General features: G+C 64.5%; 1 protein-coding gene across 1 annotated transcript; it reads left to right on the top strand.

Annotated features, from left to right (window-relative positions):
- The first annotated feature begins 180 nt into the window (after nucleotides 1-180).
- Nucleotides 181-25,605, top strand: KIF14 (kinesin family member 14). Its single transcript, XM_028531126.2, has 29 exons — nucleotides 181-1,280; nucleotides 2,833-3,087; nucleotides 4,049-4,130; nucleotides 4,615-4,713; nucleotides 5,694-5,746; nucleotides 6,225-6,255; nucleotides 6,566-6,673; nucleotides 7,422-7,538; nucleotides 7,833-7,948; nucleotides 8,375-8,547; nucleotides 8,710-8,857; nucleotides 9,076-9,139; nucleotides 9,433-9,617; nucleotides 10,652-10,754; nucleotides 11,200-11,360; nucleotides 12,267-12,414; nucleotides 12,777-12,929; nucleotides 13,480-13,606; nucleotides 15,271-15,364; nucleotides 16,145-16,277; nucleotides 18,397-18,497; nucleotides 18,965-19,059; nucleotides 20,353-20,574; nucleotides 20,678-20,862; nucleotides 21,876-22,034; nucleotides 22,454-22,576; nucleotides 23,619-23,693; nucleotides 24,456-24,594; nucleotides 24,879-25,605. Exons 1-29 carry the CDS (start codon nucleotides 226-228, stop codon nucleotides 25,232-25,234), a joined length of 4,860 nt encoding a protein of 1,619 aa, XP_028386927.1. The 5' UTR covers nucleotides 181-225; the 3' UTR covers nucleotides 25,235-25,605.
- Nucleotides 25,606-25,817: the final 212 nt, after the last annotated feature.

Genomic DNA, 25,817 nt, shown 5'->3' with positions numbered 1-25,817 from the left:
CCTTGTGTTTGCCACCTGCGTTCTAGTGCATTATTCCTCAGGGAAGCTGCTTTCACAGTGAAAGGTTCTGGTATTTGTAAAGCCTGTTTGCAGTCTGTGCAATACTTTTTTTTCTCTTTGTAATTTAGCAGATCCTTTTGGAGACGGACAGGCTGGAGGTCAAATGAGCATCCAGAGAGGAGCTTAGGTCCATGGGCAGCCTTCCTTGGAAATAACTCTGCCACGATGTCAGCGCCCGCGGCGCGCAGTCGGAATACCGGGGACGCCTTCGGTGCGCCTTGCTCCCAAAAGGGCTCATCCGCGAATGACCCCGGCCTCGGGAGCGGCCAGAAGCTGCGCGCGAAGTCGGCCGTGTGCGAGCGCGAGAACGAGGACCCGTCGCCGGGCTCCGCCGGGAGGCGCGGAGACATAAACTGCACCTACGTCATTTCTGCCCGCAAAACGCCGGGGGATGCGGCCCTCACCCCCAGCCCTGCCGGCCGACTGGCCCTTCAGAGGAGAGCCACAAGGAACAGAGAGTCCTCGTTGCTGGGGACTGAGGCGGGAGAGTCACCCGAAAAAGTGGCAGAGACAAGCCTCATGCTACAGCGGCGCGCTCCAACAGGCTCCGCGGACCGGCGCACTGCGGCGCGCACCGCGGCAGGGGCTCCGAGGGAGACCGGCGCAGGCGCAACGACGACGGTCAGTGGTGACGCCCGCTCGCTGGCTGCGCCGGCGGCGCCCTCTGTGGAAGGCACGAAAGACGCTGAACCGCTGGCTGGCGAGAAATGCAAGGAACGGCTCTCTGCCCTCAGCGGGGCAGAGGACAGCGTGACACTCCAGTACTTGCGACACAGCACGCCCGTCCGCTCCTGGAGTCGGACCGAGGCTGTGCGAGCAGGACACCTGGCCAGGAAACCCGCGCAGAGCAAGTGGGACACCCAGGTGCCGGGGCCAGGAAACTCGCGTCACCCCAGCGCTGGGAAGGACGCTGCGAAAACCACGAGTGAGTTCGGGAGCTCAGAGACGAGGACCCCTGCCAAGCGCACCGCGGAGCCCAGGCTGGCCCCGCGGGGCGGCGCGCCGCGGCTCAAGAGGCCGGAAACCAGCACGCCCGGCTCTCAGGTCCGACCAAAGCCGAAAGCCTCCCTTCTCGCCAGCAAGGGGGAAGGGTCCCAAGAACGCACGCTTCCTCCCCAGGAAGAGAGTGGGGTCCGGGGCACCGCCGCAGAGAGAGGCCCCTTAAAAGCGGAGAGCAGCCAGGTGACGGTGGCCGTGCGCGTGAGGCCTTTCAGCAAGAGGTACGTGCCACCTGGCGACCCGGGGCCAGGCTGCTGACGACGTGGGGATGCCGGGTCCTCCCCTCCTGCAGCTGGGGCTGTTTCCGCCCAGAGAGGACTCGGAGGCCGTGCCGTAGCTGCAGTGCGCCGGTTGTTTGGGGGGATTGGCTGTGAAGTTGCAGAGTTGAAACCACCATGTTTGGCAGATGCAGGTTTTTCCAGACGCGCTGCTTTTAGAAAGTCTGAGTGATGTAAGCCTCTGGTGTGGTCCGCTCTCAAGTCCGCGTTACAGGGTGGGGCCGCCGACCACCCCCTTCAGAGGAGCTGCCGTGGGTCTCCCACCCCAGGAGCTCCTTCCAGACCCTTCTGGGGTGGCAGCCGTCCCCGCTGGCGTCTCTGATGTGGGTGCTTGGAGGGGCGGCCACTCGTCAGATGCGGTTCTGACGGCAGAACCATCTCCCGTTCAAGTGTCGGGGGTGGTGGGACAGCCGCAGGCGACACGTCGGGTTGGAGAAAACAGACGTGATACAACGTGCTCTCGGCGTCTCGTTATTTTCCAACACTGTGCGGGACGACCGGGGCCCCCACAGTCGGCAGCTCGCGCCTCTGCTGTGTCTGCCCAAGCAAGAGGGTCTGCGGGCCGCTGCGCTGGGGCCCAGCCTCTGGTCAGAACCTGAAGGGTCAGTGGTTACGGGCAAGGCACACACAACGAGATGTGGCCTTTGGGGACAGAGCGGGGTTGGTGGTGAGGATGGCTGAGGGTGCGCGATCGGACAGAGTGGGGGACCCGACAGAAGAGCCCTGGGAGCCGTGGAGGGGAGCGCGGTGGCAGTGGGGAGAGCAGGCTGGCGGGGCTGGCCCTGGGGTGGGCGGACCGTCCCTGGGCCCGGCGGAAGCACCCTGTCTGCACGGTGGGTGGAGGACGCCCCCCAAAGTCCGCAGCGACGAGGGGGGTGGCTTCCAGGGCTGATTCTGATCTGAAGCGGAGAGGGGCAGCAAAGGGACACCTGGGGCCAGAGCAGGACCTACCGCCTTCTGCGGAGCTTGAGCGAGGGAGAGACTTCCTCCGAGTCTCCAGTGGACGGAGGGTGGGCGTGGAGGTCGTGGCTCTGGGGCGGGAGGGACCCGTGCGGTGGCGGGGACACCGGGAGTCACACTGACAGTTACCCAGGTTCGCTGAGATGACACCGGACACCTTTCTGTAGGTTCACCTTCCGAAACCTCTTTACAGCATGTTGAAAATCAGTGTCCGGCCTTGAGCTGGGGGTCCGGGTGGGTCCCAGGAGCGGGGAAAGGGAGAGTCCGCGAGGAAAGGGCGGGGCGGGGAGACTGGGGGCAGGGCTGGCTTTCTGGGGACAGGCCTGAGCTGCCCCTGAGCTGCGCTGGCCCCCGAGCCTCGGCCTGGGCACGCCCCGTTGTTCTGTCTGCGGCTCAGCACCTGCCACGGCAAACGGAGGCACAAGCTTGTCCGGGGGAAGGCCGCCTTCCCCGCACCCCGCGGTTCCTGTGCTCCGTGGGGTGCTGCTCACACCAGCGGCCGTGACCTGGCATCCCCCTGTGCTCCTTCCGCAAGGGAGAGGGACGAGGCTGCAGCCCAGGTGGTCTTCCTGGACGGGGAGGAGATCGCCGTGAGACACCCTGACATGAGGCACGTGTACAGCTTTGTGTACGACGTCTCCTTCTGGTCCTTCGACGAGCGTCACCCGCGCTACGCCGGCCAGGCCGCCGTGTACGGGACGCTGGCCGCCCCGCTCCTCGCCCGCGCCCTGGAAGGCTACAACGCCTGCCTCTTCGCCTACGGGCAGACCGGCTCCGGGAAGTCCTACACGTGAGTTTTGGGGCAGATGTGGCTCTGCAGAGACAAATCTTTTTGTTTTTAATCCTCACCCGAGGACACGCTTATTGATTTTAGAGAGGGGGGAGGGAGGGATACAGAGAAATTTCGACGTGAGAGAGAAACATGGGTCGGTTGCCTCTCATACCTGCCCAGACCTGGGACCAGACCCACAACCCAGGCATGTGCCCTGACTGGGAATCGAACTGGTGACCTTTTGGTTTACGGGACGAGGCTCCGACCCACTGAGCCACACCAGCTGGGGAGGCTCACATCTTTCGTGAGAAGCATCGTGGTTTGATAGAAAGCACGCAGTTTGGAAACCACGTGGACGTGGGCTCCACCACGTGGATGTGGGCTCCAATCCCCTGGGTTTCACAAACCAGCTCTGCAAACATGGTCCCGTCGCTCAGCCTCTGGGCTTTGGTTCATGCCGGCCCCATAAACACGGTTGGCCCAGCTCGCTGGGCATGCGTCTGACCCCTGGACCGGAGTCCGGTGAGGCTCCGCTGTGAGTGTCGTGGTGAGAATTAGAGGTTGGCCACCTGGCTGGAGGCTCGGTGAGCGTGCCTGCCCGGAAGGGAGCCAGCGGCCGGCGGTTCCCCTTCAGCCACGCTTTGCGGAGTTTCTGCCGTGGTGCAGGCACTGTGCTAAAGCTGTCTCGCCCAGCCCTCTGAACTGGAGAGTTCCTGTGGGGCCCCTTTTCAGACCAGGACACGGAGGCTCACCGGGGCCAAGTGTCTGCCCAAGGTCACAGGGCTGACGAGGGCGGAATCGAGGTCGCACTTGGGCTGACGGGGCCCCAGACCCCCCTCCCCCCGGCCCCCCAGTCCTTAGACACAAATGACAAGGTTTAATTAACTGCTCCCGCGCCCTGCTCAACTCATGTCCCCGAGCAGGAGTTTTAAGAACCCAGTTAGCTTTACTTCCGCCCCGTTCACAACGTGTTTTCCAGGATGATGGGGTTTGGTGAAGAACCAGGAATAATCCCAAGATTCTGTGAAGACCTTTTTGCTCAAGTCGCCAAGACCCCGGAGGTGGGTTCCCACGGTGCCCGCGGGCCTTCGTGTGGGGCCAGAGAAGAGGCTGACGCCCGGCCCTGCATGGTCCGGGCACGGCTCCGACCCTCGTCTGGGGACTGTACCAGTGGGAGACCCCAGCCCCCCCTCGCCCCCCGGGTCAGATGGCCGCACTCTGGGGCCCCGAGTTCGCTCTCCGCCTCCCCAGCCTCTCTGGCCGCCCCGCTTCCTCCCCTTCCTGACTGGCCACTTTGTTCCCGGCCAGGACCCTCCTTAGGGGTCTGGACGTCGGTCACTGGCTCACTCTCACCTACCGGAGGGTGTGTTTGTCTGCGCTGGGGCCTCATGGAAGGAGGCCTGTCCGTTTAGGTGGGGCTGTTTGCTGCTGTTGGGTTGTCAGAGTTTTCACACGTTCTGGGTCCTCGACCCTTGTCAGGGCCGCACTTTGCAAAGAATGCAAGGACCTTAGAAATGAACTGCGTGCCGTTTCTGTTCTGACCAGGTCAAATACCACTTCGAAATGAGCTTCTTCGAAATATACAACGAGAAAATCCACGACCTGCTAGTTTGTAAAGGTGAAAGTGGGCAGACAAAGCAACCGGTAAGGTCAAAGCCATTTGTTATTGGTCCTCCATCTCTGCTTTCTCGACGCGTATGATTACACTCGTTCTCAGGATGACACGCGTGGGCCCGGCCTCCACTGAGTGCCGTTACGGGACAGCCGGCGCCCAAGGTCTGCCGTGTGACCGTGTCGTTGCCGAGCGAACCGTGGAAGTTCAGTTCCTCATTCAGTTCCGCCTCCTCGTTTTAAGCAAGCGTTGTGTGAATTAAAGATAAATACTCGTTCCGAGATGTGGCTGGAGGACTGAAACACTCAGTCCCCAGAGTCCGCAACGTGGACACGGCCTCGAAGGCTGTCGGGACTCGTGCTGTGACGGCAGCGATGCGTTTCGAGGCACGGTCTGGCAAACTGCTGTCCTGTAGACAGTGTTTCCCGGGAAACAGGACATTTCACAAATGCGTGGGCTTTTTAAAAGCTGCTGTGAGGGTTAAAAGCTTCCACCTCTGAAAAGGGCCTCGGAGAGCAAGCAGCTGCCGTCTTCAGCACGAGCCCCTGCTCGGCCCCCACCCGACCGGGCAACCCCCCAGCCGTCAAACCCACCCGGGCTTCTCCTCTGTGCCCCTGCGTGGCTGGGATCTCCAGTCACAGCGCCTGCGACCTCCCGCCGCGTGGTATAAGCCGACACAGTGTGCGGTGTCTGGGCTGTAGGGACACGGTCTGGAGAGGCACATCAGGCCTGTGAGTGGCAGGTGTTGCAGGAGGTCGGCATGCACACGATGGGGATGCAGGGACGTGGGGACCCTGGGCGGCCGCCAGGCCTGCACAGGTGGCGGCCGTGGCGCGAGGCAGTTTCAGTGCCCCCAGGTGTGTGTGTGTGAGGCCCCGTGTGCAGGTCTCTCCTGTGCAAGGTAGACACACCTGTACCTTAAACTAGAGTCACATGCAGGAAACGCCACTGCAAACTGTCCTCTGTGCGCACTGTCTCGCGCCCTCACTGCCGCTCCGCTTGCTCCCTGCAGCTGCGCGTCAGGGAGCACCCCGTGTCCGGGCCGTACGTCGAAGCTCTGGCCGTGTAAGTAGTGTGCTGGCCGCGTGTTTGCCCGGAGGGTGGGCCTTTCCCAGCCCCCGAGGAGGCCTGGCCTGCAGTGTTCGCTGCGCTGAGTGGGAAATAGCGCCCCCACTCCAGTCCTCGTGCTGATTCCTTTAAACAGACCGGGGAGGGGGGGCTCTGGGGCGCTGCACGCCCCGAGTGTGAGACAAGCCGAGGGTCACTCCTCCTGTTGGTGCTCTGAGAGCTTTCTGGAAGGACGGGGCTCATCCGGGGAGTCTGCGGTGGTGCTGAGGCCCACGCGCACCGGGTCCCCCTGACCCCCAAACACGCCGTGCGTGTCGCTGTGCGTGTCCCGTGGTCTCAGGCCTGGGACTTGCACACTACCACGTGGAGATGCCGAGGCACCGCGCTGTGCTAGGAAAAGCACACCGTTCGTTTCACGAGAGCAGAGTGCAGTCGGCAGCACAGCTGACCCTGTCCTTCTGCTTTTTACTCACAGGAATGCCGTCAGCTCCTACTCCGACGTCCAGGTAAGGGGTGCTTTGTTCTTCCCGTAGACCGAACGCTTCTCCTTAACGGCTGTTTGGGTCAGCAAGAGGTTCATCTTGTTAGTGTCTCACGAGACTTACTCTGCTGCCCCGGAGGTGAGGGTGCCCCACCGAGTCAGCTCAGGGCCGCAGACGCCGCCTCCTGACGTCGTCTTTCCTGGTTCCGAGAGCAGAGGCGGACGACGGGCGGAGGGAGGGCGGCCGGCCGGGTGCTGCACGTCCCCGGAGGGTGTCCACAGCATCCCGGGCACGTGCCCCCGGTGTGACCGGCCCCGCCGGCCTCTCTCCCCAGGGCTGGCTGGAGCTGGGCAGCAAGCAGAGGGCCACGGCCGCCACGGGGATGAACGACAAGAGCTCCCGGTCCCACGCGGTGCTGTCCCTGCTGCTGACCCGCACGCAGGTGGGCCGCCCGGTCCCTCTAAACCGAGGGCGGAGTCAGCGTTCTGTCGATCCGTCGTGGTGTCACTGACGTTGCATCAGTATGCGGCGATGCGTTATCGGTGATGCTCGGGGATCACTGGACAGTGTTTGCAAAGTCGTGTTGGAAAGTAAAGGGTTTTTAAAACTCAGCCGTAGGCCCCGTCGCTGCAGCCCAACCCTCTAAAACTTTGGTGACTGCCGTCTGAGCTGCGTCACCGTCTGTGAGTCCGTGTCTCAGCTGTGTCACCGTCTGTGTGTCTCAGCTGTGTCACCGGAACAGTTCCCAGGGCCCGCGACAGCTGGCAGCCACTGCAATTCTTGGCACAATATCCTTTACATCTGTGGAGCCTTCCACTGACTGACAGCTCCTCAAGGCTCTTCTCTGCCGCTGGACATTTACGTCGCCCTCAGGCCCTTGCCCCTTTAATGCTGGACACGGACACACACCTCTGCACGTTAGCCCTTCAACCCACCTGTGGCGTGCCCTTGACGTGGTTGTGTCCTCGGGTTTGTCCCTTCCAGGTCCGGCCCTTCGTTCTGGCCGGTCCCGGCGCTGTGCACGCAGCCTGGGCTCCTTCTGGGTGGCCCCTTAGCGCAGGCTCAAGGAGGGACCCTTTCGGAAACAAGTGGCTGGCTTGTACCCTATGCAGCTGTCCCTTCTGAAGACTCGTGTTGACGGCAAGTCACGGGAACTTACCGCGTGTCCTTTTCATGCCGTGTTGCCGCAGACCGAGTGTGTGGACGGGGAGGAGCTGGAGCACAGGGTGACCAGCCGCGTGAACCTCGTGGACCTGGCGGGCAGCGAGCGCTGCGGCCCCGCGGGGACCTGCGGGCAGCAGCTCAGGGTGAGGGGCATCCCCAGGGGGCGGGGCGGGGCGCCGCCCGGGCCGTGGTCTCTAGGGGAACAAAGTAGACCCGCATCGACGACCAGGTCCGCCTCCGCCTGCGGCTGGCGGGCCGCACCGCTGGGGTTGGCGGGAAAACAGCGCTTTGGGGCTGGGGTGAGCGCTGTCCAGTACGGCTGGTGGTTTGGGGGCGACAGGGGTTCGTCGGAGGCTGTGGGGGAGGAGCACGGCTGCGGGGCACGTGCGTTCCGGGCAGAGACTGGGCACTGAAGCGCACTCTTCTCCCACACACAGGAAGGAGTGAGCATCAACAAGTCCTTGCTGACCCTGGGCAAGGTGGTGTCTGCGCTCGCGGAACACGGAGGCCGGAAGGGGGTGTTCGTCCCCTACCGCGAGTCGGTGCTCACATGGCAAGTGTCCTTTGAGCTTGAAAGGGTCGTCGGGTAACCCGGGGCCGAACCGCCCGGGCCGGGCCTCGCTCTGTGAGGCAGGCGACCACCGCGCTGCCCTCATTAGTTCACCATCTTTGCCACGTACTGGGCACCTACCTGCTCCACAAGGCCGTGGTGTAGCGCTGGGCAGAGGTGACCGAGACAGCCGGTGCCGTTCCGGAGGTGCCCAGGGCACCGAGTGCCGGGGGCTGCGCGCTGCCCGCGGTGTAAACCCGCGCGCAGGGTGCGGGCGGAGCCGAGTGCTCCCGAGATCCGGGAGGAACGCTCGCTGGGGCCCAGCGCGCAGCCCAGCCTCCCGGGCCCTGCGTCCCGCTTTGTGCTGCGCGGACAGTCGCCGACCGGGCTGTATGAGCGAAGCCCAATGACGGCCTTTCCCCTCCGAAGGCTGCTGAAGGAGAGCCTGGGTGGCAACTCGAAGACGGCCATGGTTGCCACGGTCAGCCCGGCCGCCAGCAGCGTGGAGGAGACCCTGAGCACGCTGCGCTACGCGCGGCAGGCCCGCAGCATCGTCAACGTGGCGCGCGTGAACGAGGACGCGAGCGCGCAGCTCATCCGAGGTGGGTGTGGCGCGGGCTCCCGCGTGGGTCAAGGCTGGGTGCGGGTTCGTGGGTGATGGGGGGTGGGGGGGGCAGGGAAGCCGAAGGCGGAGGAGTGTGCCCACGGCGGGAATTGTTCTATATCAGATATCACCGGTCATACGTGTTTCTGTAAATACTTAGACTTGAAAGCAGAAATTGAAAAGCTGAAAGCGGCTCAAAGAAGCCATCAGAACATCGACCCGGAACGATACCGGCTCTGTCGGCAAGAAATAACCTCGCTGAGAATGCAGCTGCACCGGCAGGAGCGGGACATGGCGGAGATGCAGAGGTGGGCGGGGCCGCCGGGCCCAGGGGGCGGGGCGGCCGGGGGTCCGCGTGCTGTCCTTCCCCGCTTCCCACGGGAACGCAGCAGCCACCTCCAGACCACCTCAGTCCTTGCCCAGGGGTTTCCTAATTCTTGCGGATTGTCTGTTGATTCTTAACCGCGTGCATATAAATATACGTGTATGTGTTTGTAGCTTTTTTATTTTGTTTGTCTTTGGAAAGAGCGTGGAAAGAGAAATTTGAAGAAGCGGAAAGGAGAAAGCATGAGGAAATGAAGGAGTTACAGGTATGGTCTCCCTGTTCTCGCCGACGGAGAAGGTGCGGTTGCCAGTAGACCCGTGGGTGCTGCGCCCTGACGCGCGGGAGGCAGGGCCGGAGACGGGGTCAGGGTGCCGCGGGGCCCGTGAGGGTGTGACTGCTTCGGCCGTCAGCTCGCCGGACAGGTAGCACCCAGACGAGCGAGCTGGGCCGCTGCTCGCTGCACGCTTCTGCTGTGCCGGTGTGGGGAGCTTTCCTCCTTCGAGGACTTAGAGGCTTGGTGCTCGGGGTCACGGTTGGCTTCGTCTCGTCCCCCACCAGAAAGCAGGCATCGCCTTCCGCATGGACACCTGCGCGCCAAGCCTGGTCAACCTCAGTGCGGACCCCCAGCTGTCCGAGACGCTGTTCTACGTGATAAAGGAAGGCACCACCACCGTGGGCAAGGGCGGCCCCACCTCCAGCCCCGACATCCGGCTGTCTGGGGTGCTGGTGGCTGAGGACCACTGGTAAGTGTCCGCCTCTCAGAAACCGCGGCACCTGGCCGGTTTCCCGACGGCGCCCAGATCCCGGTCCGAGGCGCGGGGGGCGCTGAACCTCGGGGTCTTCCCTCACTCGCAGCTCTCGCAGGAAAATGATGTCCGAGGGCCCTGTGCAGACGGGGTGGGGTGTGAAGTCACGACGCCCTCACGGTGTCTCGGGCGGAGGCCGCCCGCTGGGGGGGGGCAGGCTGTCTTGGCGCCGCGGGCACAGGCGGGGGACTGAGGGCCTGGGCGGACGGACCGGCGGGGAGCTCTGTGCCATGTGCGCTCTGTGCCCCTGTGCCCGCTCGGTGGCAGCTGCTGTGGGGGCAGTGGCACTCCTGTGACCTGTCCGGGGCCCCGTGTGTTCTTAGGGGACATCGCTGTTTCTGTGACCGGCCGTGCTCACACAGAGTGTGGGGGGGGGGGGGGCTGCCGCTTCCCTGTTCCTCTCCCGCCCCGTCAGTCCAGAGACGGGCTGGACTCGGGGGCTTCTCTCCCGGGCTCTGAACAAGGTGACCCAAAGGACCACCGAGCGTCTGCAGCTGCGGCTGCAGGGTCTCACCTGCCAGTCGGGTCCAGCCGGGGGCCCTCACCTCCACGCCCCGGCCCCCCACCCTGAGGGGAGAACCCTCGACACCCACTACGTTATCACGACTCTGTGTCAGCTCGGAAAGGCAGAAACGTAAAACACAGGAACACTGTAAATCTGTTCCATTTAACGGTAAACCATTATCGATATTTTAGTGTTTGTGTTGAATTTTCTCTGTTTTGGGTGTTTTCTTAAAGCAGTTATGCTGAAAATGTGGGCACTGCCCTTCCTCCCTGCCTGGTGGGCGAAGGGCAGGGGAGGCCAGGCCTTCCCAGCAACACCCCCGAGTCGGGTCGGAGGGGGAGCATCTTAGGTCACCGCTGTCGTGAAGGATCTGGGCCCTAGCCCCGGTGGACAGGCCGAGCGCCCGCTCCCTCCGCCCACTCTGCTGTCCGCGCCGCCGTGGCAACAGCCTGCGTCTCTCCCGCAGCACCATCCGACACGTCGGCGGGGCCGTGAGCCTCGTCCCGGTGGGGGAGGCCAAGACCTACGTGAACGGCAGGCTCGTTTCGGAGCCCACGGAGCTGCACCACGTAAGTGGGCGGGCGCCAGGGTGGGAGAGGGTGCTGGGCTCCGGGCCGGGCGCCGCTCCGTTTCTTTGCGGTTCGGCCCGGGGACGCCCTGTCGGCCCGTCTGCCGGGGCGAGAGGGGGGCCGCGCCACGGCCCGGCGCTGACTCAGCGTCTGCGGGAGGGCGCCCACGGCGAGCCCGCCCCTGCCGTCCGGGGTCTGCGCTCTGGTCTCCTCGCCCGGAAGCCGGGTGACGACCGGTTGTCGGGAGGCGCACGGGAGACACCTGTGTGTGGCGGGGGCCCCGCGGTTCCTGGCGTGAAGACAGCGTGGACGGGTGGTGGTGCCCGTGGTCCCCGTGTGTCTGGCACGGACGCTGGGCTCTGCGCAGGCCCCGAGCGTGTCGGCTCCTCCCGAGCGGTTTCCGGGCCACTCTCGCCTCCAGCAGTAACTCTCGCGTGTGCTCCAGGGTGACCGCGTGGTGCTCGGGGGGGACCACTACTTCAGGCTCAATCACCCGGCGGAAGTCCAGGCGGGGGAGGGGCCGGCCGCGGCGAACACCTCCACACGCAAGGTCCTGGAGGACTTCGAATTCGCCAAGAACGAGCTGCTTGCGGCGCAGCGAGAGCAGTGAGTGCTGTGGTGGGTCTGGGGCGGGGAGGGGTCTCCGGGGGCTGGGGGGGCGGGCTGCCCCTCAGTTCCTTCCTGCGGGCAGCGTGGGGGGGTTGAAACAGCGGCCTCGGGAGCTCCGCGGTGAGATGGGCCTGAAGGAAGGGCTGAGTCTGGATTTTGTCTTCAAGGACGTGGGGTCACTCGGGCACTTTAGGCAGACGTGAGACAGACCGGAAGAGTCACGTTTTTGGGGGACCCACCGCGTGCGGCTAAGGAGCGACTAGAGGGAGGCTGTGTCCTGTGCTCAGGGGCAGGGACAATGGGGGACAGTCGGCACGGTGGCTGCCGCGCGACTGCGGACGGTTCGGGCTGCGCACGGGCTCCACGCTGTCACCCGCGTCCTGTGCGCGCGCCGCCACCTCGGTCCCCTCCTCGCCCGAAGCCCGGACGCGCAGGGCGCTGGTGGACGCGGTGCCGCCCCTGCCGAAGAGCGCCCCCTGGGGGGCGTCCGCTAGAGTGTCGGCTCGCGCCCTTGCTGCCCTGCGCCCCGGGGCCGCCTGCCCTCACCCAGCGCACCTCCCTTGGCACGAGAGCGGGGCGTGTGCTCACGTGTGCGAGGCAGCGGCTGAGGGGCACGCGCGCGCACACTCTCCTCCTCTTTTGTGGTCTCCGTGCAAACGGCTGTCCAGCCAGCGGCAGTGTGAACGCACCGCTGAGGGCGGGCAGGAGGTCCGGCTCTGAGATTTGTGCTGCCGTTGGAGACGCGAGGGGGCAGCGGCAGTAGGAGTGGCCGCCTGACCGCCGCGCATGCCCCTGACGCCGATCGGAGCCACGTGGACGGGGCTGTGATGGAGAAAGCTCTGAAGTGGGGACCACCGCGGCGGCGGCGGCCGGTGAAGGACGCCCGGGGCTTGTGCTTTGCAGGCTGGAGGCCGAGGTGAGGGAGGCGCAGCTGCGAGCCAAGCAGGAGCTGCTGCGCAGCGCCCAGATCGCCCAGGAGGTGGCCGCGCGCGAGCTCGCCCAGCAGCGGGCCGCGTACGAGCACAGGATCGAGGCCCTGGAGGCGCAGCTGGTAACGGCGGGCTCTCTCCTCCCGTCCACCCCGGTGACCCCTGACCCTGCGAGTGGCTGCGGAGGGCGTCGTGGGGGCGGCCGCGGGGGGCGGGGGTGCAGACAGGAGGCTTCTGGACCCGCATCACTTTCCCTCTGATGAGTCCCATCTGCCGCGCCCATAAGGGTCCTTCCGCTCACCCACGGCCTCAGTGCGCACGTGCGGACGCGCCGGGGCGGCGGTCCGAGGGGCTGGCCTCCAGCCACGTAAGCCCACTCCCCCAGGGACCGGCGGAGGGCCGGCCGACCGTCCGTCCGTTGGGGGCAGCTTCTGAAAGACGCCTGGTGTTTGTGCCCAGTTGTCTCCACTGTCGTTCCCTAAAGAAAGAAGAGTCCCAGAGGAAGGAGATGCAGGAGGTGAGCAACCGGGAAGCCGCCCACCGCATCGAGGAGCTGGAGCGGGCGAAGCAGCGCCTGGAGCAGGAAGTGCACGTCGGCAGGAAGCGGCTGCAGGTGGAGAGTCTGGCTGCCAAGCAGGCGAGTGTCCCGGGGCGGCTGGGGCTTCCGTCACCCGGCCCCCCTCCCCGCTGTCGGGGGGCACGGCCTGCCCGGCCGGGTGGCTCCAGGGGACAGTCGTGGGCACTCCGTCAGCTCAGGGGGCGGAGCTTCCTCCAGAGGCCAAGTTCACAGTCCACAGGGTCACCTTTCTGTCAACCTTTTGGCCTCTCTTCCTCTGTACGTCGGTGGTTCTCCGATCGGGGCCTCTAGGCCAGCGGTGCCCGAGGCCCCGGCTAGAAACGCAGGTCCCGAGGCCTCGTGGGGAGCGGGGTCTGAGAACAGGTGGGGGGGTCGGAGAACAGGTGCGAGGGGGGGGGACGGAGAACAGGTGCGGGGTCTGACGGCGCCTGAAGTGTGGCCTTGTTGACGGAAAATCGTTTTGTAAAGATACTTGATATATTTTTAATGGCCTTCTGTGCTATCAAAGCGTGTGTAAAGCGAGGTTCACGGTAGTGTGTTGGGGTGATGGGTCGGGCTCTGCGGTCCCCTGCGCGCTCACGCTCGGGTCCGGGGGTGCACGTGTCCGCAGGCTCTGGAAGACCACAGCGTCCACCACACGAGGATCCTGGAAGCCCTGGAGGCCGAGAAGCAGAAGCTGGCCGAGGAGGTGCAGGTGCTGCAGCGCGGCCGCAGCGGCAGGGAGCGGACTCCCGCAGGTGCGCGCGAGCCCCTGAGCGGGCGGCCCTTCCGTGTGCTCACCACGGGGTTAGCGTGAGTTGCCTTCGTGTACTGGAAGCGTTTCATTCCAGGTATAGCTGACTCCTGCATCTAAACTGTGTGAGTGATCATTTTAAAATGCCCCGTCTTCGGAACAGTTCCGTGAGCAGGTAGCGGAGACGCTGGCAGCACTGTGTCGGGTGCACCGTGTTTCTAAGACGCCTCGCCGCAGTCCCCAGTACTCCTCGTGTCTGTGGGCTCTGTGTCGTCTGTGGGCGCTCCGACTTCTTTCCTGCGTTGACGACGTTTCTGTGTGCGACGCACGCGTCTTTACTGCCACCGCCGTTCGCGTTATGGAAAGTACAGCGCTCACTGCAGGAAGCCCCCCGGGTGCTCACCACGCAGTCCGCTGCCCTCCGCAGCGTCCGGTCTGACGTCACACTGGCCCCGCCCCCGTGGCCCCCAGGCCCCTGCGCCCCCGCCCCCCCCCCCCCCCCCCCCCCCCGCGCAGCACGTCCCAGCCTCGGGCCACTCGGTCCGCGAGCACCTCACTGTGTGGCTGCGTCAGAGGAGAGCTCTCTCTTCTGTTGCTCTTTGAGGCGTAACCTCGGCATTATTACCGCACATGAACTATTAATAATTTCTCACCCTGGTTAAGTCCCTGGTCCGTATTCAAATTTCCTGGGTAATTCCGTAAGCTTTTTAAATATTTGGTGGTTTGACTCAGGCTGCAAGCGCGGCCTGCCCACCATGTCTGACCTCCATGTCCCTGCCCCGTCCTTCTCTCCCTGAAGGAGTCCGGGGTGGGGGTGCGCTCACAGAGGCCGGGGCGGCGCCTCCGCGTGGCTGCCCTGCCCTGGTGCTCCCTGCCGCGGGCCGCTGTCGGCGCGGGGCGGTGGCACGGCTGTTTCTGCAGACGGTCTCCTTGTGCGAGATGCCCTCTGCGGCTCCCGCGTTTGAATTGCTTTCGAACTGTTAATTCTCTCTCTGTTGCAAGAAACAGTGAAATACGTTGTGTTGATACGTATTTTATTTCTCTTAGGGCCTAAACCAGTCCTGCAGTGAACACTTGGTTTTTTAAATTCACTCAGATAGTGAATTCCGTTATCCCAAAGAGATGTTCACGGTGGGACCCTGGTTGTAGGTCTGACTGAACAATATAAAAAATACTTATGATAAAATCTCACATTTAAATTAGGGGAGTGGAGTCGTGGACTAAACTGTTTTCTTTCCCATTGTTGTTTTTATGTCCTGGTTGTGAGTGTACCCGTTATTTTAAGTTTCCGGGCTGTTGCAGAGAGGACTGTGGCCGTGCATTAGCGAGCCTGTAGCGCATTTCAGTGGTGGGGGGTGGGGTGGGGGGAGGATCCTCAAGTGTGTCCCAAGGAGGAGGGCAGTCTGTGGCGTCTCCTGTCCTTGGACAGTGCGACCCTGAGCAGCCTCAGGTGCACCCCTGGCCTCCGTCGGCGAAAGACCTTGCTTTACGGGAAGGAGATGCCGTTTCTCCCACGAGGGTGAAGAATGGTGACCCCATGCCGCCCCCACCCCCCGTGACCCTTGGTTGAAGCCACTCGTGGAGAGTGGATGCTGCCCCGCAGGGCCAAGCCGCCCGGGCTCCGCGTCCGTGCTCATGCCTGTGTGTCCCCCAACCCCCGCCCCGCAGCTCGGCCCGACTGGGGCGCCCTGAAGCTTTCCCTGATGCTGCAGGAGGCCAACGCCATCGGCAGCCGGCTCCGCAGCCGGCTCGAGTTCAGCAGGTGGGTGAGCGGCCGTCCCGCGTGCGGGGTCGTCCTCTGTCTGGGAGTGCCTTACCTCCCCGGTCTCTGTCTGGGAGTGCCTTACCTCCCCGGTCCCTGTCTGGGAGTGCCTTACCTCCCCGGTCCCTGTCTGGGAGTGCCTTACCTCCCCGGTCCCTGTCTGGGAGTGCCTTACCTCCCCGGTCCCTGTCTGGGAGTGCCTTACCTCCCCGGTCCCTGTCTGGGAGTGCCTTACCTCCCCGGTCCCTGTCTGGGAGTGCCTTACCTCCCCGGTCTCTGTCTGGGAGTGCCTTACCTCCCCGGTCCCTGTCTGGGAGTGCCTTACCTCCCCGGTCTCTGTCTGGGAGTGCCTTACCTCCCCGGTCCCTGTCTGGGAGTGCCTTACCTCCCCGTTTTCTCTAAGTGGTTGTGTCCTTCGTTTCCCCAAAGACCTGGGGTTCCGCAGCGCCATCCAGGAAGCAGCAGGCGTGAGGGGCAGCCCCCCAGACCCTCCCGGGGTGCGCCGGGTGGGGTGGGGCTGGGCGGGGCTCCCGAAAGGGCAGTAGTGGAGCTCAGGGCTCATGAGCTTCCTGTGGAGGTGGAAACTCCATCAGAATTTCACATTTTACAGGGAGCATCCCCATTAGACATGTGTTTTAGACACGATTTCACGGCAATGAACCCACTGACCTGTGGAAAGAGCTAGTCAGGGGCCGAGTTTCTGGGGAAGCCCCTCGCATCAGACAGCTCTGGGCGTGGCAATGGGGGTGCCTCAGGGGGACCCTTCCTTGGCGTTTGCAGGCACGAGCCGCCGGACGGAGGCTGCGGCACGGAGGCCCGGGTCCGGGTGCGGAACCTGCGGCTGGGCGTCTCCACCGTCTGGAGCCTGGAGAAGTTCGAGTCCAAGCTCGCGGCGATGCAGGAGCTTTATGAGGTGCGGGTGTTACTGAAACCCCCTGGACCCCCTGAGAGAAAGAATGTAGAACCGACGGGTTCTCAGGAGAGGAAGTCTGGCAGAGAAGGGGCCGGTCACGTGCCCACACCGCCCAGTATTACCAGCCGCTGGCATCTGCCTCTGCCTGCAGAGGGGTTTCCTGGCTGGCGTCACTGTAACTATGGTAACAGACGGGTTTGGTGCTACACCTGTCCACTCGTGACCGTGCGGCTCGGACACTCTCGCCCGCGGAGGGAGGGGGTGGGGACGGAGCTGTCCGTGCCTCGTCGAATGGGGGCAGTGCCCAGCGCCGCGTGTCCCCCGGCTGAGCTGCGGGTGTCTGGGGTGTGCCGTGTCCGTGGTCACCACCGTAAAAATGTCTCAGCACGCGATCACTTTAATCTTATTTCCTGTCTTCCTCCTTCTAAAACTGCACCCAAAACGTGAAATTTCAATCACACTTCGATGCACACTTTGATGATCTGATTGCCAAAAATACTGCCCTTTACCAGTTTTACCAGTTTGTTGTAGCTTGTATGGAATAACTGCCGAGTCTGAGGATTTGACAGTCTCCTTGTGGGAAAGTGTGTGTTCAGTCTGGAAAACGATAAAATAAATCAGAGGACGGCAAATGAGAGGACCGTGGAACTAAAGGCGGCAGCTGGTAACCCGGAAGCCAGCCAACTCGAGCCCCGGGTGCTCGGAAAGGGGCGCGTGGGGCTTTAGGCGAGGGCGCTGACGGCCTGGCAGTGGAGAGCAAGGAAGCCCCTCGGAGGAGCGGTGTCACGTACACACTGCTGCGTGCTGGCGGACGTGGTAGTTCTCGGGGAAGAGAACAGGGGAAACTCCGGAAGCTGGTTTAACCGGTGACGGCCCTGCAGTAAACCGGAGTCTGTCAACTGGCCTCAAAAAAAAAACCAAAATTAGGGAAAGGGGCTGGTCCCAGGCAGGTTCATGAGGAAGCCCCTCGGACCCTCCGAGAACAGATGCCCTGTGAGCAGTCCCGGAGCCTCGCAGGTGATGGTGGTGCCACTGCTGCCTGGTGGGCAGTGCCGGGCGCTTGGTCGGAAGGAGCCCACGGACACGGGGTCCGGCTAGACGGGTCAGAGGGGCCGCGGGTGCCAGTCGGTCACGCCCGAACACGGGCTCAGAGCACGCCTGGCCAGGACCAGGGGCAGGGGGTGCAGGCAGACACCCCGTGGGGCCACCCCGCCGTGGGAGGGCCAGGTCTCTCCGCCCGGTGATGAGGCGGTGGGCGGCTCGGGCCCATCTTCGTGTGGGTGCGAGGGGGTCATTGCCGCACTTCTACGCTGAGTGTGCCTCGAGTGTGCCGCTGCATAGGAGACGACCGCACCGAGGCCGTCCGGTCACTCTCGCCTCGGCGTGGGCCCCAAGCCCTGGCGGGCGAGCCGTCCTTGTCCTGGTCTCAGCTGTTGACCGCCACGTCCGTCCCTCACCTTTCCCCGAGGTCACGTGCCTCCCCGAAGGGGGCGCTGCAGAGCGCGCTGTCAGAACTGTGTCGTGGGGTTAGAACCCACGCTGCCGTGGCGGTCGGCGTGTCCGCCCGGTAGCTGACTCTCGACCCAGGATCGTCTCACTTCTCTCCCGAGGGCTTCATCGTTTGTGTCCCGTCTGTCTTGTAGATCACACGTTTGTTAGTTCTGAGCTACTGGATGGTTTCTCTTGCTGCTATTAATAGATCTCTTTTTATTTTTATTTATTTCATTTATTTACTTTTAGAGAGAGAGGCAAGGAGGGAGAAAGAGGGGGAAACATCAGTGTGCAGTTGCCTCTTGTGCGCCCCCTACTGGGGACCTGGCCCACAACCCAGGCGTGTGCCCTGACTGGGAATGGAACCAGTGACCCTTTGGTTCGAAGGCTGCTGCCCAATCCACGGAGCCACACCAGCCAGGACAGTAGATCATTTATATAAATCCTAGCCTTATATAATGGATTTTTTTATTTGACCAGGAATGTGATCTCTTTTGGACTTTTGTCAGATGACCTGTACTTTTGCTGATTTTACATTTTAGGTGTAACAGAGTATTTAGAATGTTTCCTTAGTGTTAGCCGTTTTTAGACTCCCCACGAGCAGGCACTGTGTCCGCTGTTTTCGCAGAATGGCTGCGCCAGCCAGGGCGAGGACCTCTTCTGTGACCCCGAGGACGAGTGGGAGGCTGACCTCGCGGGGGTCCCCGTCTCCTCGCTGTCGAGGAGGAGGTGAGGACACTTCCGTTTCCGGCCTCCTGGTCCTGGACGTGCACGCGGGCGCGTCCTCAGTCGGGAGGGACTGTCTGCTGTGGGAGGGGCTCGTCGGCGAGGGGGCCCGGCAGCAGCGGAGACTGCCTGCCGCTGATTCGCTCGCGGCGCTCAGGACACGCCCACCCGCCCGTCAGCATGGGAGCAGAGTGCCCGCGGTCCCTGTGCGCGTCTTCGGGGCAGCGCGGTCCGACCCCGGCAGCACTCGGGCCCTCCTGGGCATGACCGACCGGCTCCGTGCTCCGGACGGAGCCTGCAGGCAGTGACACTCGCCCCAGGGAGCCCGGTGGATGGAAGCCTCGATGAAATGTGTCCGTGCAGAGCCCGCCCACGCGCACCCCTTTTCTTCAGAGAGTTTGTGAGCGAATGTCCTGTCGCGGCACCTCACGTGCCAGGGCCCCCTAACGCCGTGTGTCCTCCTGGCTCAGGAGCAGGAGCTTGGTGAAGAACAGGAGGGTCTCCGGCTACTTGCGCGGCGTCCAGGCCCAGTCCGCTCGGAAGCCGCCTCCCTCCCGTGCACCAGGTACGTTCCCGTCGGCTGCTCCTGCACCTGAGAACAGCGCCGAGTCCCGGGTCCCCACCCCCACGTTTCACGTCCCGGAGCCAGTGATTTCAGCTGGAAGCTTCCGCCGCCTCTGCGGTGAGGGACGGGCTGCCGGCCCCCACCCCCATAAAATTCCGAGCTGTGCTGTCTGTCTCGGCGCCTGAGCGGCGCGGCTGGCTGCACGGTGGAAGGCGTGCGCGCGCGCGCGCGCGCACAGACGCACGGGATTATTACCTTCTCGTGAGAAAAAGCCAGGTGCAGGGGGTTATCTGCCCTCACCTGGGGGAGGGGGAGGGGGAGGGGAGGGAGGTGTGTGCCCCAGTGCTGTCACCGGACGTGGGGGACGGGCAGGGAGCGGCCTCTGCCCCACCAGGGGCTCCTCCTGCGTTGGGTGCGGTGTGCGGCTGTCGGCTCTGGAATTGCTTCAGGTACCAAAACCTCCACGAGGAGCCGTTACAGGACCCACCGCTCTGCCCAGCGCACCCCGCCCCCACTCCGGTGCTGATCGCAGTGCTCGCCCCTGGAGAGAGGGGCCCTGCGAACTCGTGTCAGCGTGGAGGCAGCACCCCGTCTGTCCCACGCTCCTCCTGGCCCCCACCCGTGCTTTCCTCCACCTTCCGTTGAGTTTGCTGGTTCTGTTCACCCGCGGCTGGACCAGAGCACGGTCTTGCTCGTGTGTCGGCGTCCGGGGTAGCGCTCCTCCCTGGGACGCGGTGGGGTGGGGGTGGGGGGCTCTTCCAGGCTCGCCCGCCTGCTCGTGGTCCAGACGTTTCCCGGGGTGCGAGGTGTTGGCTGCGGAGAGCCGCCGGCTCCGGCCTGTTTTTATCACGTTTGCGTTATTGCGCGTAACTGCAGTGTTCTCACCGACTGGGCTTCTTGGGCCTCACGGAGAGGTGAGTGAAGAAGGCTGTTCGCGACCTGAAAGGCCCACGGGCTGGTCGCGTTCCCCGTCACTCATGCGGTGGTGAGGACGGGTGTCGCCCGTGGGTGACCAGTTCTCAGGGAACTGCGTCTCCGCCCTGGCGTCCAGGAACCGGGACGAACCGGAGCAAGCCTGGCAGCTGGTTCCGGAGCGGGCTTGCGTGCGCGCGTCCTTGTGTGCTCGTATCCCTGCGTGCGCGCATCTTTGTGCATGCGCGTCCTTGCGTGCTCGTATTCCTGCGTGCGCGCATCCCTGCGTGCGCGCCCTTGCGTGCTCGTATCCCTGCGTGCGCGCATCAGTTCGAGGTGCCGTGCAGGAAGGCAGGCCGACGGCGTCTTCTGTCCAAACAGGCTCGACGGAGGAGGCGGGCTGCGCGGACTCCGGTTCCTTAGGACCCTGCCTCCCCGGCATCTGCAGAGACGTCATCGGCTCGTCACTGGCCGTTCTCGGGCAGAGTCAGGAGGACAGGACGGCGGCGGACAGCCTGCTGCGAGACCTCCTCGAAGTCTACTGCGGGCTGGTCGCTGTCGCCCGGGCTCACGCGGACCAGGACGAGGACGGCCAGGACGACCGTAAGCAGCCGCTGCGCCTTCCCCGTGCCGAGTGCGTGAGGGGTGCGGTGTGAGCCCTTCGGTGCGGAGGGGCCTTCCCGTGACTTCCCCCTTTCTTTCCAAGTGTTCTCCTCCGACTGCGCCACCCAAGCACGGGCGGTCGGGGTCGCCTGTGCCTTCGGGCGGCTCGTGGTGCTCGCCATGCACTGGCCGAGCGCCGCCCCTCCCGGCCCAGGCGCAGCGACGCTGGGGGACGAGCTGAGGCAGGAGGTGAGGAGGCTGGGCAGCTACTTGCAAGTGTTTCTGCAGGTGAGTTGACTTGCTGGCCGTCGTGTGAGGTGCTCGTTGACTTCGTCCTGTCCACATCTCCAGAGGACAGCGGCAGGGGGGTGGGGGGTGCAGAGCTGGGGGGTGGGACTGTGGTCCAGCTGAGGCCTGAGCCCGGGAGGGAGTGGCTGAGGGGGGTCTGGGGCAGAAACCAGGGGGCAGCCACTGAGCTGGCTCTCAGGGTGCAGAGGGGACAGCACACGACTCAGCCCCAACCCCCACTGGCAGGAGGGGGGCCGTCCCGGGTGCTCAGGTGAACCGCCCTGCGTTTCCTGACCCTGGTCCCCTCCCCTGGGACACAGAACGGTGCCTGGGGGCCGGGCCGCTGCAAGGGTGGGGGTGTGGCGTTCTGAGACCGTACCCACGAGAGTCCCCGGTCTGCAGTTTCTCCCTGTCACTCTCCGGGAAGGACACTCTGAACTTGACTTAGGGGTGAAGGCCTGTGGCCCTAAGAGAGGTTTCACAGTGAAGAATGTTCTGGAACACGGGCTGCGAGACGCTCGGAGTCTCTGCAGTGGGCAGCAGCCCGGGAGAGGCCTCGCGTCCCTCCTGGGTGTGCGCACGCCTGTGCACAAGCCCCCTCAGAAGGGGCATCCCTGTCCCTCCTGTCCCCTCTCCCTGTTCCTTCTCCTGGACACCAGGGAATGGCTTTATCCGCCACCGTCAGGCGGCTTTCGGGGCAGGAAAGGGCAGGAGAGCCACCGTTGCGTGCTCTCGGGGCGCTCGCTCCCAGTCCGTGCCACCACTGGTTGCTGCGCACGTGCCCTGTGGCCTGCTCGCGGTGACGTCTGGAGGGAGGAGGGGCCGTGTGTCCTGGTCACCCCGCCACCGAGGGCGGCCGTGGCTGGCCCGCCCCCTGCGCAGAGACGTGCGTGAGGCACAGCCGCGGCGTCGGCGATGCAGAGTCTGTTCCCTTCACTTCTCCCCTCCCCCCCGCCCCCTCCTTCCCTCGGCCCCCACGTGCGCTCGCTGTTCCGCCGGTCGCCACCTCCCAGGGGTGCTGCTCAGACCTCTCCTCGGTGGTGGAGGACGCTCAGCAGAGAGTCACCCGGGCCGTGCGACAGGCCGCCAAGTGTGTGGGACAGCTGGCGGCTCTCAGCGGGACTGACCTGCACCTCCCGGGGGACCGCGGGGCCCCGGACGCCGGCCTCCAGGTGAGTAGACGGCCTCCAGGTGAGTAGACGGCCTCCAGGTGAGTAGACGTGTGGCGTGCGGGGGGTTCTGCAGTCCCCGCCCAGCTCGCGCACTGAGGCGGGTGGTGACGGTCTGCCGGGGGTGTTGCCCTGCTGGTCAGCCAGAAGGACGCTGCTATCCTGGGAGTTTGTGTCCGCTGGCTCGGACTACCCAGGCGGCGGAGACAGCACCAGCCGCCACGGTGTCCTGGCAACGCCGTGTCCTGCGGCAGAGGACACGCCCCTCGGCGGCAGACTGGCTGGCTCGCCTCCCTAAAGGACTGACTGCTAGTCCTCATCCGGCGTTGGCTGAGCTTCATGGGCTTGGAATGGGCTAACTCCTAAAGCAGACAGGAAACACAGCAACCACTTAACGGATTTAAAACCTCTGAACCCCCCAGGAGGATCTTGCGGACGCCGTCCGGGACGGCGTGGGCTCGGGGCTGAGCCTCCTGCTCGGCCGGGGGCTGGAGAAGGCGGAGGCGCTGCGGCGCGAGCTCCTGCGGCCGCGCCCGCAGAGCCAGGTGAGAGGGCGGGCGGCGGGGAAGGCCGATGTTCTAGAAACGGTGCAGCTCCGTGAGTGAGATTTTCACAGACGTACGTAGTTGAGTGTGTGTCGGGGTGTTCTTCTGGAGAAGGGGCTGCTGGCATCACTGTGTCGGGTGCCCCGAATGCCCTCGAGTCGCTGCTGCCCTTTGGTTACCACTTTGTAGACCCTGCGGCCTCCGCAGGTGGAGCGGCAGTGACCCCTGGTGGTCACTTGCTGTGTCTTTTTTTTCCCTTTTGTTTCGGCCTCTGTTTTCCCACGTCGGTGCAAACTACCATGTGTCCATCCACCCCTGGGGTTCCCACCGGTCTGTTCAGGCCTGTCCGCCCAGAACCGAGGAGGACCAGGACCCCGGACACGCTGCACTGGGCCTCCCGGCCACGCCCCCCACCTGAAAGTCAGGCCCACGCAGTCCCGGGTGGGGGGTGTGGGGAGGGCTGGCTGTGAGCCGGGGGCCTGTGTTTGAGACCTGGTGGCACTTGTTGGTCGTCACTCAGCCTCTGGCCCCGCCTCCTCACTGTCACACGCAGTAACTAACACCTGTGCCTCAGGTGCGAGCCTGCCACTTGTAAGTCTCACCACTTTGCAAGGCAGGGACGCCTGGCGTCCCCACAGGTCACAAGCTGGGGTCCTGTCCAGGCCCTGAGCCAGGCTGCACCTCCCGCAGGCTTGGCGCTGGGCCCGGCGTGGGGCCCGAGTGGGGCTAGGAGCCACCAGCCGGCACTGCTCTCTTCACTGAGAGGTGCGGTGGGCGGGCCGGAGGCCAGTCTCACGGCTGGGAGTCTCAGACACTCGTCTGGAGTCTTGCTGCCGTGACCACGTGTCAGCCCGTCTCTGCCGCCTCCCTCTGTCCTGCTGCTGTCCGTCAGCTGAGGCAGAGACCCCTGGCCCGCTGGCTGTCCAGCTGTGGTCCCGGTGATGACGCCAGAGCCCGGCCCCTGCCTGGCCCCACGGGGCTGCAGGGGTCTGAGGCTCCTGGAGCCCCAGTGGGGTGACGAGACCCCTGACGTTCTCCGCAGGTCTCCCGGCAGAGGAGCGCCTGCGCTGCGGCCTTCACCGGGTCCCTCGGGCACGCCTTCACCGAGTGGAAAGCGGTAAGGGCCGCTCTCCCTCCACGGTCTTCCATGGGGCTTCGTTCAGGGTGGCGGCCTCTCTCCAGGGGCCGACTTGGTCAGGCGGACTGCCGGCCTCACCCTCGGCCGGGGACGTACAGGCGGCGGAGGCAGGGCGGTCGCCTCGGCCTCGCCCCCTGGACGTGTGACTGCGGGGTCAGTGACGGGCGAGCCGTCGGGTGGGCGGGATCGACGTGATGTGCCCGCCTCTCCCCACCCGGGTTAGTGACGCCCAGCCTCCGCCTGGATGGTCACCGTGGGCTGGGACCGCGTGTCTGGTGGCCAGTGTGCCCAGAGCTTCCAGACCACAGGTGGGCGGGACAGACCATCTTCTTCTCGTGTCCCAGGTGGACGGAAAATGCAAACCAAGTATGCAATCCACGAGTTAGAAGGGGGAGAAGTTTGCTTGTGGCCTGAGAAATTGCATTTAAGTAAAACAAATGGCGGATACAAAGTTCAGCTTCATGATGAAATGCGTTTATGTTTTGTGATAGTAGACAGTAGTGGTGTGGTTGTTTCAGTCCCTTCTCCTGTGGTGGGTGATTGGACTTTGGTGTAAAGTAAATGGAGAATCTTTCTTCTTTTGAAAACAGTGCCTGTTACTGTTGTGCGTTGGTCTTGCTCGTGGGGACAGAGTCGGGCTCACCTCCTTCTGGGGGACGAGGCTCTGGCGCTACGGCCACGCCGAGCCTCACGTCCCGCAGCCTGTCCGTGTTTTCACCAACGCTGCCTTTGTCCGCACAGCAGTGTTCCAGAGCTCAAGCACAGGGAGGCCGTCCTGGGTGCGAAGATTTGGAGAGGATGGTTGCGTGTGCCTCCGAATTTCTGAAGCTGGAGCGTGGCCTAGAGCAGACGGCCGAAGTGGTTCTCTCTGCCCTGAGAGGTGCGGGCTCCCAGCGGGGCTGCTGGTGTGGTCAGCACACTGCAGCCGACGGGATCTCGGCCGTCTTTTCACTCGGAACTCACTGACCAACCCCAACTACCAGCACGGGCCCCAGGGGGGCCGCCCACCCCAGCGCACCTGCTCCCCCTGGGTGGCTCAGCCCCTGGAACAGCCACACGCTCCCACTGGCTCAGACGGGCGGAGACGGGCCCCAGCGTCCCGGGGAGACGCCTGCCTGGTGCATGGTGGGGGGTGGTCAGTGAGCTCGTCCTTCTCCCGTGCAGGGCCCGGCGGCGATGCGGACCTCCTCAGGACCTGCGTGGAGAGCGTCTGCAGCATGGCCCGGGGCGTGGCTGAGGACATGGGTGCCGCCTCGGTGGCCAGCTGCAGGGACCTGGAATCCGAGGCCCAGTCGCTCCTCCTCTGCTTCGAGCCTGAAGAGACACCTGCATCGCTGGTGCCCGGGGAGGCCCCTCATCGGACTGGCGGGGCGGGGCAGCAACCGTCCTGGGCCGGCGGGCCTGGCTCTGGCGGGCACAGGGGCGTCCCCAAGGGAGTCCCCAAGCGCATCTACGAGCTGCCCACCAGCGCCCCGAGGGCCCCTCAGGGCTGCCTGCCCAGCAGGACCCAGTGGGTGTGAGCAGCGTGTGGGCTTGGGGATGCGATGTCCGCCTTCCTTCTGCAGGAGGTGCTGCCCAGCGGGAAGTGGCTGGCAGCGTTTCCAGGCTGTGGGTTTCCAGGCTGCGGGCCTCCCTTGGGGCTTGGGTGGCGAGTGCAATGGGGACCTGCTTCAGATGCTGGGACGCGCTGCCCCCCCACGTTCCCAGAGCCGGTTTCAATAGGTGCTTACCGTAGAGACATCGTGGCGAAGAGAGTGAATGGAGGAGTCGACACTGCGCGAGCGGTGCTCCTCTGGTTTCTCGCGGCCTCCACGCTGAGGTCCCCGTCTTTCGCATCTGCTGTCTGCTCGGTCCATCGGCCGCCCATTACCGCTGTGGCCGCCTTCCCTCCTGCCCGGAGCTCGCCGAAGCCCATCTGGCTGCGGTCTTCGGGCTCCGCCTCCACCCTGGCCTCCGTGCGCGCAGTGAGCGGTGTGCGCATGTGCGCATGGGCGGCGCTGCCGTTCCAGCCCACGTGGTGGCGCACGGACTTGTGAACGACGGGGCTCGCCGGCACAGCAGGGGACTTCGCTGTCCATCCTGGAACAGGGCCGAAGGACTGTG

This window comes from Phyllostomus discolor, chromosome 15 (assembly GCF_004126475.2).
Source record: "Phyllostomus discolor isolate MPI-MPIP mPhyDis1 chromosome 15, mPhyDis1.pri.v3, whole genome shotgun sequence".
NCBI lineage: Eukaryota > Metazoa > Chordata > Mammalia > Chiroptera > Phyllostomidae > Phyllostomus > Phyllostomus discolor.
The sequence above is the reverse complement of the archived record's forward strand: the minus strand, read 5'-3'. Positions and strand labels throughout refer to the sequence as shown.